This window comes from Prionailurus viverrinus, chromosome A1, assembly GCF_022837055.1.
Source record: "Prionailurus viverrinus isolate Anna chromosome A1, UM_Priviv_1.0, whole genome shotgun sequence".
Taxonomy (NCBI): domain Eukaryota; kingdom Metazoa; phylum Chordata; class Mammalia; order Carnivora; family Felidae; genus Prionailurus; species Prionailurus viverrinus.
Genome location: NC_062561.1, coordinates 211,409,002 through 211,422,527, shown reverse-complemented (window position 1 = coordinate 211,422,527; position 13,526 = coordinate 211,409,002). Strand labels below are relative to the sequence as shown.

The window sequence follows — 13,526 nt, the reverse complement described above, 5'->3', positions numbered from 1 at the left end:
GATGTCTGTTCCACGCACCTAGTTCAGAAGTTCAGAAGCGCCAGCATGAAAACAAATACTTTTGTTTTAACACAGAAGGTTGAAAAGCATTTTGTTTCATACTTTTATGTTACGTTCTGCATTTATAAGAGCTATTTCATGTTTACTATGTATCAAGCATAGGACTGGTTCTTGCCCTCAAAGAACTTATAATTCAGTTGAGAAGCCAAAGCTTAACATGATTTTAAAAAGAAAGGATTAGCAGAAAACAGAGTGTAATTAAGTGTTAAACAATGTGGTACAGATGCTAAGTGACCTAGGAGATCAGAGGAAGAGAAAAATGGCTGTGGGCTGGGACTGTCAAGAGTATATATTTTCCATAAACTCTTAAAATTATGCCACGTTTAAAAGTTGTTATGATTGCTGCTCATTTGTAATTTTAAATCATTTGCATGATTCACCATTGCTTTCCAACCAGTAGCTGTTCGAAAGGGCTTAAAAGAAACAGTTGATGTTGGCAGGAGACGTATCTTTAGCAAATCTCCTGGATTTGCCAATGAGGGAAAAACATACCTTCCTGTTGGATAACAGACACAAGAACTAAGCAGATCTTGCATGGAGAATATGCGATTTAATGAGCAGGAATACAGAACTCTGGCTGCAATTTCTGGTATGCATTTTTGTCTCTATTAAACTTTTTTTCTTCATGCTAAACAACTTCTAAGTTTTGGAGCTGAGTTGAGCTTTTTCCTTGTTTAGATCTATTTTCACAATATATTTTTCTTTCTAAGAAAAGTGAACTAAAACTGCAATGAGAATTTTCTAATTCCTAAAAATAATGGCACTTGCAGGGACGGGGGTGGGGGGAGTGGGGGGAGTGGGGGCAGTGGGGGGGGGGGCAAGGAGGATGTTTAGCTTCCTTTAAAATTGAAGAATCAATATGCACAGGAACTTATCTTTTGAAATCACAAACCTTCAAGTGTGCATTTACACTCTTGGTCCTAAAATGCTTTTTACTTTATAGTTCAGAAAAGATCCTGGTCTCTGTGCGTTGCTTTTTCAGTCTTTGCAATGCAAAGTTGGAGCTAAATTAGATTTGTTATAACAGAATTTAAACTGCTAACATAGAGGCATGTCTCATCTTGTGTTTTGAGTAACTTTAGGCAACTTTAGAGAATAGTAGCAAGCACTTTTTCCCCTCCATACTTGTTGCGTTCTGGGTCTTCCCAAGAAATGTCAGTTATTTCCCCCAATTCTGAAAAGAGGGACTCTTTCATAACAGTGTACAACCAGGCAAAAGAGCACTCTCGTGTTTCCCTCAGGGGGAGGAAACCTGTAATAATGCGAGATAATTGAATTTCGTCTTAGAAGAGTCTTCTTTGAAACGTTCTAATCAAGACTTCCAGCTTTCTGAGTGTGTGTGAGCTTTATTTTGCAATTCTTCCTGGTCCCGGTTCTGCATTCCTAATGAAAGTGAACTGACAAAGCGTGAAAGTGGTCTAAGGAGCAAAACAGAGCCAGCAAGCATGCTTCTGGTGAGCCAAGATTAATCAGTATTCCAGAAACCTCGGGTTTGCGCCCTCCTTCCCTGTGGTGTTTTCATTTTTCCCCACTCCCCCTGTCCCGGGCGCAGACTCCTCCCCTTTTCTTAAGTTGCCCCGATAGTAACTTGCAGTTTCAGAGCGCATGCATGCCGGGCTCGTGGCGTTCGTTACTCTTCCGTACCTGCTGCGGAATTCACCTTGTCATTGCCTGGGGTACCTTCCACCCGTTACAAAATCCGAAAAGGTAAGTCGGACGTCCTGTCTTGCCGCCGGGCTTCCCCTCTCCATGCACGTCTCCGCCGATGGATTTTGTTTCGCGAGCAGAGGAGCAGCGAGAGTGAAAAGCTAGCCATTTTGGTAGATAAAGTCCACGTTAGTAATTTAATGTAATGAGCGCATGGTGTCCGCTTATGCCGTGTCCGCTCTTAACTCGGAGTTGAGTCATTCAGGGTGGACTGGGGGTAGGTTGTGGTTCGGGAGCTAGAAAAGAATCAAGGCTGAGCTGGTCTGTTTAAAAGTGACTGGAAAGGGAACCAGAGACTAGTTAAAAAAAAAAAAAAAAAAACTGGTCTCTCGTCTGTCCCCTTCCTCACTTCTCCCTAAACTTCTAATCTGCCGTGACGTCTTCAACAAGCCGTAGGTCTTATTATCACTGTCCCCAAGCTGCAATTTTATTTAAAAGTCAAAACTGTTAAGACGAGTCTCTTTTTCCACCCTTGGATTTGCCAAAAGCTCCGGAGGAGTCTTTTGCTTTCCAGTTACCTCCCCCGCGGACGCACACGCTGGCTGTTGGCGTTGCCATATACACACGTCCACAGGCACCACTGATTTTTACTTGGATTGATCTCGGGAAAGATTGTGGATTACAAACCTTATACAACCGGAGGAATCCCTTGATTTTTTTTTTCAAAAGAACCGATTTCCACCCGGGAGAGATTGACTTAGATATTTGAATAGCCTAGGAGCGCTTTAAAGAAACTAGAAACCACACGCTGTAATGTTTGGAATGAAAATTGGATTCGCCTCATCTGTTCTAGAAATTCTAAAATTTTGAAATACCCAGAAGTCGGTGATGGTTTCCTCAGGAGACTCCGATATGATTGCCACAAAGACAAATGCTACTTTGTACTTATACTTGTGATAAAAATGGAAATAAATGAATTACGATTACAGATAATGCATAGATAGGCTCAGAGAACTTTGCTTGTTTCAGAGAAAAAATTAAAAAGTTACCCTGCAAAATAGTCAAATACATTTCCCAAGTCCTGTGCATATGTTCTTTTCATTGCATTCTTTTCATGACCATATTTAATAGCTGATATTATCGTGGTTTTTTTTTTCCTTAATGAAGAAAATCTTTATCATTTAAAACAGAAAGCCCTGAGGATGAAATATCAATATCTTAATTCATTTCATTGACCTGGTTACGCCTTCACCGGGTACACAACATAAGCCAGCAAGTAATTATTGAGCGCTTCCTGTGCGTTCAATTCAATTAGACATTTATTGAGGGTGAACATTGTGCAAAAAGCACTTGGCTGGTTCTGGGGGAGACTGAGGGGGTGGGGGCTGCTTAGTCACACTCGGCTCCGATGAACCCTTTTACAGCCTCAATGGAATAGGAAGGGCAATTTTTTAAAAATAGAACACACATTTCTGCTGGTAGATTCTGAATTGATGCACATTTCTCACACGTGGTCCTGTAAAATATGCACCTCCCACCCAGCCTTGAAACCTGGCATTGCGGCTCTCTAGCTCTTGATTCCTACTGAGATTATGCAGCGTGCCAACAGCTTGCCCTGCTGTGGGGCAGCCCTGATTTCTCACCCCTGCAGGCTGTAACTCTTGTCTCTCCTTTCCTTGTTCTAGTTGTGTTCTCTAACACCAAAGAGGTCTGGCTTTCCGGGGGTGATTCCGAGACGTTGAAGTGCAAAGAAAAGACATTCCTACAGAAGTAAAATATGACTAAAACCAACGGAGAAGAGCCCAGGATGGGGGGCAGGATGGAGAGATTCCAGCGAGGAGTTCGTAAGCGCACACTCTTGGCCAAGAGGAAAGTGCAGAGCATCACAAAGGAGGATGTTAAAAGTTACCTTTTTCGGAATGCTTTTGTACTGCTCACTGTCACTGCAGTCATTGTGGGTAAGTCATTTGATAACAACCGAAAAAAAAAAAAAAAAAAAAAAGGATCTTGTTTCTCTGGGGCATCTGGCTCCCTGGGCGTATTATCAGATGGACTGATTGTAGGTATTCAAAATAATAGTCTAGGCTTTTTTCTCCCACTAAATGACAGTCTGTTGGCATGTTTGAAGCAATATACGGTAAACACACCAGAATCTGAAAGAAGCATCATTTTGGCATTATGCAAATCAATCGATTGTGTGGAGAAGAGAAACAAATCAAATGCTTTCCCATCTCATGGAAGCATGAAAGAGTGACAATTTAATCATTAGGCCTGAGCAGTTAAATAACAATAAAAACAAGCAAACATATGCTAGATTTGGCCCAAATGTAATCATACAATGTCGCTTTCACTTAAAGCTAATTTATGCAATTAGTACATGAGATACAGGTTCCTAATAGTAATTATATTCTAACCATTCTAATGGGTGCTGACTTGAAACTGGGTATCATGCCTAGAGGTAGAGACTTTTACGTGTTTGCATCTCCCATCCAGTGACTGGAAAAGGTAAATTGAGACAAATGTTAACACAGATCTTTTTCATTCATTTCTTGCCATAAATAACTATCCCTTCTCTGCAACGTTGCAGCCTCTTACAAACTTAGCATTGTTAACAGCAACCTGTACTAATAAAACATTGTTTTGTTTGATTTATTGGAATCTGAAATTATTGTTTATTATTTATGGGTGGCAGATAGCTGAAAAAACTACTTACTGGGAAATTTTGACTGAACAAATACAGAAATCTTTAGGCTGGTAAATATGCAAGCTAATGGCATGTTATAAAAAATTAAATTTCTACTAATCCGACCCAAAAGGGGGAGGGGGCATTAGTGTACAATTTTAATCTCTGTCTTGGAGTTTGCCAAGGTCTCTATCAAATATAAAGAGGTAACGACAAGAAAAACTAAGACAATTTTGTGGCATGTAAATATAACTGTATTCAAAAAGATAGGATTCTTACATTGCAAATAGGAATACGACAGAATAGTTTGTCGCAAGACTTTCAATATATTCCATCTCAATATCTTTTGCTCCTTTTAGAAATTGTTGGTCATCAATGACCGTTCAGTTCATTTTAGAGATGTTCAAAGAGAAAATGTCCTGATTGACTCAGGGACATAATGGCTTTCTTTAGTAGGTTCCCCGGTTTAAATACATTCCTGAAGGAAGTATTTCAGTGCTTTGTCGTTGTCTTGGAAGTTGATGTAACACTCGGCAAGCTCAATTCATTTTTTGCTTTGAATTACAGTCGTTGCCAAGCCAAACAATAGCTGCCAAATAATAATAATAGTGAACGCTGATGGAGTACTGTTACAGCTGCTTAAGTAGTGTTTTGCCTAGATTAGCTTACTTCATCCTCAAACAAGCCTATGAGTGAATGGGCAGGAATGATTAGTATGATCCTTATTTTAGAGATGAGAATACTGAGCATGGAGAGATCAAACAACTTGCCCAAAATCATGCAGATAGTAAACGCTAGAGCTCAAAGTCAGACTCAAGCTATCTAGGCCTGGGGCCATTCTCTTAAACACTTTGCCATCCTGCCTTTGTGCTCTGCAAACTAGTTGGCATCTTGTGAGAGATTCCAGGAAGAGAAATGCTGCTATGTCTTGGTAGAGGCCAATTAGCAAGCAGTGCTACATGCATTCACATAGCATTGTCATTTTACTATATGATTTACCCAGTCAGACCCACAGAAAACTTATAATTCTCCAACAAATGATTAAGCCACATCCCTGTCATGCATTTAACAAATACTCATTTATTCTACAATCCTGTACACATCATAATAGAGCTCAGTGATACTGGAGTATGTTTGGAAAAGATGCAGAAACATTTATTCAACATGGTGTTCCAAACACAAGAAGAGTTCAATTTCTAGAACAGAAATGTTTCAGTTAAAGAATAAAGGAATGGAAAGTAATAAAACCTGCACATGGAAAGCAGATTGATGGAGAAGCAAGTTCCTAACTGATTACAAAGACATGTCTCTAATAGAAGGAAGATAATGCCAGGACTTAATGGTCCATTTTCTCTATGAGTTCTGGGATCATTTCCTAGCCCAGCGAGGACTTTCCTAAGATTTGTGAGAATTGCAGTGAGTTGGCTGAGCTGGGGTAGATAACTTGGCAGGATGTCCTCATGGTTGGCTTTACTAATGGAAACTGAAGAGGTAGAAGTAATAAGAAGAAGGCACTAACAAAGAAACAAATAAAAAGAGCTCATTGACAGTCAGAGAGACCACTGAGTCTACACCAAAGACTTGGAATGGCCAATAGACCACTTGGTAGCAAACAGACTTAGGAGAGAAGGAAGAACCCTTCAGTTATCTCTTGGTGTGTCTTCCATTGAGGGCCCAATGAAAACAAAGGCTCCATTTAGCTTGTCACTGGGTACCATGTCTACATCAGCCCTAAAAGAATAATAAGAGCATGTCTGGACTTCAGCTCTCTAATTCATTTGCTGCAGCATTGGACAAAAAAATGGAAAGATGCTCGCAAGGAAGAAGAAAAGTTCTTTTCCCCAAAGAAGAGATGAGAAGAACCAAATTCTTAGGTTTTAATAATTTTTAATACCAAAAAAAAGCCCTATATATTGGGTAAATTTTTTATTCCATCTGTTTTCTTTTGTCTTTTTGGAAAAAAATAAATGTGCATTTAGTATGTTGAAGTGGAAACTAGAAAAGTATTACAGAGGAGGAGTAGATACATGTGAAACCATATAGTCAGATTAAAGTAGAGAATTGTAAATATTTCAGTATTAATTCCTCTACAAGCACAGGCCTAGAACCATGTGTGCAGTTTGATGTCAGGTCTAAGAAGTGACATTCCTAATGCCATTTCTAAGTGATGTCACAGTCCGAATATGCCGTGCTATGTCAAAGCCACGTAATGAAAGCAAATTAGCAACCTGAGAGAAGGCAATGCCAAGTGTTAAGTCTCTTTAAGGGGGTTCATTACTAAAGCATTAGATAAAGTGTCTCCCAGGGCTGTTGCAGACATCTAACAAAAACCACACTGAGAAGAGTGGTTACTATCTTTCTTCCTCCAGGAAGCACTTTCTCGTTTCAAACTGTGGTAAGTGGTATGAGAGTGACCTCAGACATCTTGCTGAAAGAAAGGGAAAGTCCTTTGTCATGTTTAAGTCATAGAATGCCCATCTTTCCACATCCAGGGAGCAAAAAGCACAATAAAAATGAAATCTCAGGCTAAAAATTTTTGAAGAAATGGGTCATAACATCAGCTACGAGGGGAAGGAAACTAAATAGAATTGCATAGAACTGGATGGTGGTTTTACCTGAGGGAGTTCACAAACAGCAACTAGCATCTTTCTCTACACACACACACACACACACACACACACATGCACGCACGCACCTTTTATGTTTGGGTTGTCCTCTATATGGGTTTGAGAAAAATTGGTGACTTTTCAGAAAAGAAAACATACTGGCTACATGTGTATAAAGCATTGCTCATCATTACCTTATAGTCTTTGGCAATGAATGTAAATGGCACTACAATTCAGCACAATTCGATACTATCTCTGAAAGATATACAAGAAACTGGTCATTGTGGCTGCTTCTGGGATGAGAGCTGGGTGTCTGGTAATGGGATGGAAGGACTATTACTTTCCTCTAAGTTTTTGTATGGTTTGAAGGCTTTTCACCACATTCGTATATTATCTATTATCTATTATCTGCTGAATAATTTTTTTTAAAGAAAGATTCAGTGCTATTCAGCAATTTAACACATACTAAATGCTGGGTATCTGGTCTGTGCTATGCAATAGAGAATCTTTGCCCTCGGGTAGTTCAGTAGAAGAGATAAAAATGGGATGACAAAGGAATAGACAAATTTCAGAGGTAGTAATAAGGAGGTTTTTGTTTTAGTGAGGTTTTTAATTATGTCAACATTTTTTACGTGAGATCATATTATCCATACTGTTGTATATAATATATGATCTTTGTGTTGATACTTTAGAGGTTGTACTTTTCTTGTTAACAACCTAGATGTACCATGTGGGAAAAAAGAATATGGCTTTTGATGAAGCATCGACTGGATTTATATGTGAACTGTATCATTTAATAGCTGTATGATCCTAGAGAAGGCGTTTAACTGCTCTGTGCCTCGGTTTCCTCATCTATCATTACACATATAATATGCATTGCAAACACTAACACTGTACCAAGCACTGTTGTACGTGCTGTTAATACATTGGCTTTATTTAATTCTCAGAACAAATAAGGCAGGGAGGTATTCTTATTCTTATTTCACAGATAAGGAAACAGCTCACCAACTGGGATGCAAATCCACTGTTCTGGCTGGAACTTTATACTCTTACCCACCACACTCTTCTGAGTGCTGGTCCCTGCCCTTGGGGCATGTCCATTCTTGTTTTATGACATCAGTTAGCTAAGGGTGTGCACTGACCCAACAACAAAAGCGATGGAAAGGACACATGGAATTGAGACCTCAGTCCCAGGGGCACCCTGCATCTTGACGATTGATTGATGGCACGTGAGCATTGACAGAAGAGCTGGACTGCAGCCTGTTGGGTTGGTCCAGTTGCTGACTCGGGTGACCGAGGGTGCCGGTGCTCCCAGTAAAGGTAGAATACAGGAAGAAGATTGAGGGAAAGTGGGAAGGATGATTTCAGTTTTTTGGACATGTTGATTTGGGGATGTAAACGTTACAACGGGAATACAGTGCAAGAGGCTCAGGGTACGTAGAGATTTTGAAGGTATTCTTTTGATGTCGAGACTGAACAAGGACAGTTCTGTCTTTGAAGGTTAAATGGATAATGATCCATGAATCGGGTTATCCTCCTGCATCAGCTACTCTGTAAGTGAGACCATTCTCAGAACACAGTTAACTCTTTATGAGTAAAGCGGTAACCTCCCAGCAAGGCCAGGTATTTTGTACCTTCCACAGGTACGCAGTATCTGGCCGAGTCAGCCAGTTCAGTCAGACAAGTTTACCGATGTGGTTAGCCATCCGCTGCTGCGCTCAAGTGATCGGTGATGGGACCAAACGAGCCAAGGGTTTGAATGGGTGGTGCGGGTGTAGAGCGGCACCCATGCACCCGTGCGGGCAGCCTCCCGGCTCACCAAAAGAAGGGAGTCTCCACACAGTTGAACAACAGGAACCCAAAGAATGGTGAATGATTCCCCGGCTGGGATTTATGGTTCCTTCCACCCTTCCTGGAAGTGAGAAGAGAGAGAGGGAGCTTCAGGAAGCTTCTAGAAAGGGTGGCTCCTGAGGCAGGCGCTCCCCGGGTGCCGAGCTCCTCTCAGAGACCCCTGGGGACAGAGGGCTGGGAGGGAAGTGTTAGGCCTAAGGAGCTCAGAAGCAGTGGATTCACAGTGCCATGCTCTGGAGAAGGGACACACGGATAGGGTGTAGGGACTGGTGATGTTCCTCTGCTTTGTCTTCTCCCCCAGGGAGCAGAAACACAGAAAAATTGTCAGGGGCAGCTATAACAACTACCTGACATGTGCTTACAGCTCACTTGGATCCCAGCCCTCAGTTTCATTCTCAAAAAGCATTCCAGGGAGCTGCCTCCTATCCTGGGGTTTAAGTCTGGCACAGTATAGGGGAGTGGATCAGAGCTATGGACTCTGGAGTCAGACACTTTGAGGTTTATGTCCCAGTTCTGGAACTGAGCCTCCGTTCCTTCATGTATAAAATAGAATAATTGTAACCCCTCTCTGCCAGGATTTATGTTCCAATTCTGCCGCTTACAACCATGTAACTTTTAATAATTTCCCTAAGGGCTTGGCAGGTAGAGAATCCACACAAACTGTAAACCCCTCATCTTTTGCCTGTGCCTTTGCTCAGGCACCAAGTGGAAATGCACACCCATTCGCTGATGCTTTCTGCTGCAGGACTGAGACCCAGGGAAGGGGGTGGGGGTGGGGGGACAGGGACTAGGAAGGGGGAGAAGATGGTCACCTGGTTTACGGGTAGGAGAAGCGGCTTCTATTTCCTTGGCTAGAGAAGAGAGCCAAGCAGAGTTGTAGGAAGAGATTTAGCAGTTGTAAAGGGCTTTGAGAGGCAGAGCTGAAAGCCTCAGAGTAAGTAATACTGTCATTATCTGTCCCTTACCCACCTGGCCTCCGAGCTGAAGCAGAAAGTAATCCCCTGGCACAGTCCTTATCATAATACCGACTGCTCGATGGAGGGAGTACCTGGCAGTAGATGTCTTTCTCAGGAAAGTAAACTTGCTGAGAAAATGTTCTCAGTCAATGTTTGAACCTTCTCGGTAGCGCACTTTGTTCATGCCACTTGGGACCAATCTGAGAGTCAGGCACCTCCCTGGTTTCTCCTTTTTTCCAGCATTTTGGTGTCTGCCACTCCTTAACTGCCACCCCTACCAGAGTTGGGCAGGCCAGATGAAGTCTTCTGGAAACCTGGGAGGAGTGTTGCTGGTTTCTAACAGAGTTGGTCAACGTCCTTCTGAAGTATGGGGCAGAGGGCTTGATTTGTTCTAAGATTGTCTCTGGATTTTTACTTTGCTGTCTTCTTCCTGTTCGTTCAGATAATGAGGAAACTGAGCAGGCAATTTCAAATTTGTTTCTCTTTCAAGTAGCTGATCAAATAAGCGGGTGTGCTCGGAACAATTACCTGCAGTAATAACACCTTCCACCGCGGCAGTGTTACGGTTTACAAAGCGCTTCCAGGGTGCTCTCTCTAGCACCGCAATCCAGGGCCAGTCCATCCTCCTTCTGAGTAGTGTCTGCACAGGTCTGTGATGCAGCTGAGAAAGCACAGAGAGTCTCAAAGTCCTGGTGACAGAGCCAGCTCTGCCATCCACTCACTCGCTTTGTGATTTAGGACAAATCGCTGGGCCTCGTATTTCCTCATCAGCAAATTACATTGGGACTAATGTCTGCTTCCAGCTCCACAGTTCTATCACTGAACATCTGATTTGCCCTTCTCTAAAGCAGAATGAAGGGAATAAGATACATCAGTGTTCCCTGTTCCCTTTCTACTCCTTGATGCCGTACAATGGCAGAGACCTTTTTCCTCTACTGTTGACCTCCCAACCCATCCTCGCCAGTCAGCCTTTCCCATCAACAAGCAGCTAAATTCTTGAGGACCCTGGAGTTCCTGAGCTCTGGGTGTGATAAACCCGTGTCGGAGCACACAAATGAGGCATGCCCTGCAGAAGCCACCTCTGCCCAGCACTCTTCTGACCGTCTCTCATAAATCAGAGGAGGAGAGCTGTGAGTCCCTGTCCTTGCTACAGAGACAGCAGAGCTATGAAGAGCCTGCGGTATCTGGAAAAGGCAACTGGAACGAAAGCACTGTCTTTTCCAAGTTGTACATTCCAGGTGTTAGAGTACTTGATATTTATTTATGGAACACTGGGGTGCTATCATTCATCAACTATTTGGTCTGGCAGCTAGGTGAGCTGTATCATTGCTACGAGATGAGGAAACACACAGAGCACTTCAGGGCACAGAGTTTAGCCATTGTGCTCACCAAGTATAAAAATTAAGCGTTTTAGGTCAAGCCTCAGTGCTGTCAATGTTGCCCAGAGCTTACTCCCTAACCCAAGAATATTTCCATCACTATGCCCCATCAAGAGAGGTCCTGGAGTGGTTTTGAAAACAAAAAGAGAAGAACAAAACCCCCAAGACTAGATAAAGGAAGATATTCCCTTTGAATTAAGACAAGCAGGGAAAAGGCACTCCTTTTTCACTCTGTGTATCATATCAAAGAGTCAAAGGTAAATTAAGGAGCAGCTAGTTAAAAGGCACACTTAAGTTTTGAATTTCAAGACTGAGTTTCTGTCTCCAGAAGGGACAACTCCATTCTTCTTGTACCCAAAGAGACTTCTCCAGTTCTCCAACAATGATTCCAGGCCATAAACTGCTTCTGCTTCCCAGAGAGAAAACAATGGGCTATTAGCGAAAGATTTTCTATTCAGAATCTTGTAAGATGAAGCTCATTTGTCCCTAATGAGAGTAGAAATGGACAATTGCTGCCCTTCACATACTGAAAAGAAGGCCCCTGCCTTTAGACACATTGCATCCCTTGAAATTTCATCTTTAAAGCAAGTAAGGCAAAGCCCCAGGGATACGTGTGCTTGCTGGCACCTTCAGCTTGTTGATGAATGTGAAGGTAAAGGCATCAAAAAGAAAACTGTGAGTCTTTTCACAGACTGCCTATGACCAAAGTTATCTTTTTGTTTATTTACTTTTGTCTCCTCGAATTTGCTTTTTTAAGGCAAATGACATAGTCATATAAAAAAGCCGAGATTCAGTGAACTTTGTAAATTCTGACACCGCGATGCTTCACACAGTATGTTGGATGATGAAAGAGTATGATGTGAAAGAGCTTTACACAGTATGATGGATGTTACCTTTGTCTGGTAGTTTCCAACGTGACTTTGCCGCTTTGGTGTACTTGTAACTCCAAGGGCTAATGCGTTGAAGCAGACATGATCCTATAATGGTGGAGTTCAAAGTTTTTTCAGATTCACTTCCTTGTCTCCAGGAAAAAAAGAACTGTTTGGTCAGAAAGTGATCCACTCACTAGAAATCTGAACGCAACTAGCAACTTTCCTCTCCGTGGCCCAAATGAAGTACACTCACTGTTAGAGCAAATTAAAGCAAGGTTGAGGAGAAACCAACCCAGACCCAAAGTGAATATTTAGAAACATCCAGGCTTCCAGCAGAAATGATGTAGTTTAGAATTCAGTCAAAAAATTTTTTTCAAGTCTTATTTTTATTTATTTAAGCAATCTGTACGCCCAACATGGGACTTGAACTCATGATTGCAAGTTCAAGAGTCGCATGCCCTTCCAACTGAGCCAGCCAGGTGCCCTGAATTCAGTCAGATTTAAAGATAAAAAATGTGAGCCAACTTTTTTTGCTTATTTATTTTGTTATTTTACTTATGAAATACACTTACATTGCCCAAAATAAAAAATTACAAAAGGATATAAATACCTTGCTATCAGTTTCTTGTGTGCCTTTAGAATTATGAGTATAAAAATAAATACATATCCCGGTTTTTTTTTTTTTTGGCTTTTGTATACAAATGCTGGCATAGATTATATAGCCTGCTTTATACCTTACTTTTTTGACTTTACAATATGCCTTGGACATCATTCCTTATTAGCACAAAAAGAACCTCCTCATTCTCTCTTGGGGGCGCACTCTATGCATGTACCCTCATTTATTGAAGCAATTCCCAATTGATGGCCACTTAGATTGTTTCTAACTTTTAGATATTTGTTAAATGGTATAAAGAATAATCCTGTACAAAAGTGATTTCCCCCAGGTATAGTGTATCTGTGGGGTATATGCCCAGAATTGAAATTGCATTCATGGTTTCTATTTACTCATAACAATATTTTATTTTTTACCAGAAAGGAAAGCAACGGGTGTTAATGATTTTAGTGGGATATTTTTCCAACGACCATGGGGTCGGACATTTAAAAGACCTGTAGGATTATTTGTAAGTTTAGTTAGCATTTCGCATAGCCTATGTCAGTGCGCTTTTAGGAAGAAAGCACCAGGCTTTTCAGAGCTCCTCAGGTTCTTCTGAGACAGTTGTCTGCCAGAGTTGTATGCCGTGTGGACTTGGGTCTGCGTTAGTTACCCAGAGCTGGTTCGTCTGGGCTCCGCTGGCCGAACAAGGCTGGAGCAGGTATTTGCACCTCCAGCAACAGGAAATACCAAAGGACAAAAGACTGAACGAAGCCAGGGCCCAACTCTCTGAAGGATGTGGGAACAGAGGGGTGGGGGAGGGTCGAAAGGTTGCCTCAAACCCAGTAGCTTCTCACCAGGAAATGCCTGCAAGTTTGGG

The 13,526-nt window shown here is 41.8% G+C and overlaps 1 protein-coding gene across 1 annotated transcript in view; it reads left to right on the top strand.

Annotated features, from left to right (window-relative positions):
- Nucleotides 1-1,668: 1,668 nt before the first annotated feature.
- SLC1A3 (solute carrier family 1 member 3) overlaps nt 1,669-13,526 on the top strand; it is a 79,583-nt gene continuing 67,725 nt past the window's right edge. The window contains exons 1-2 of the mRNA XM_047860111.1: nt 1,669-1,767; nt 3,393-3,665. Of these exons, the coding sequence (XP_047716067.1) occupies nt 3,485-3,665 (181 nt within the window). The 5' untranslated portion in view covers nt 1,669-1,767; nt 3,393-3,484. The remainder of the gene's footprint in view (nt 1,768-3,392; nt 3,666-13,526) is intronic.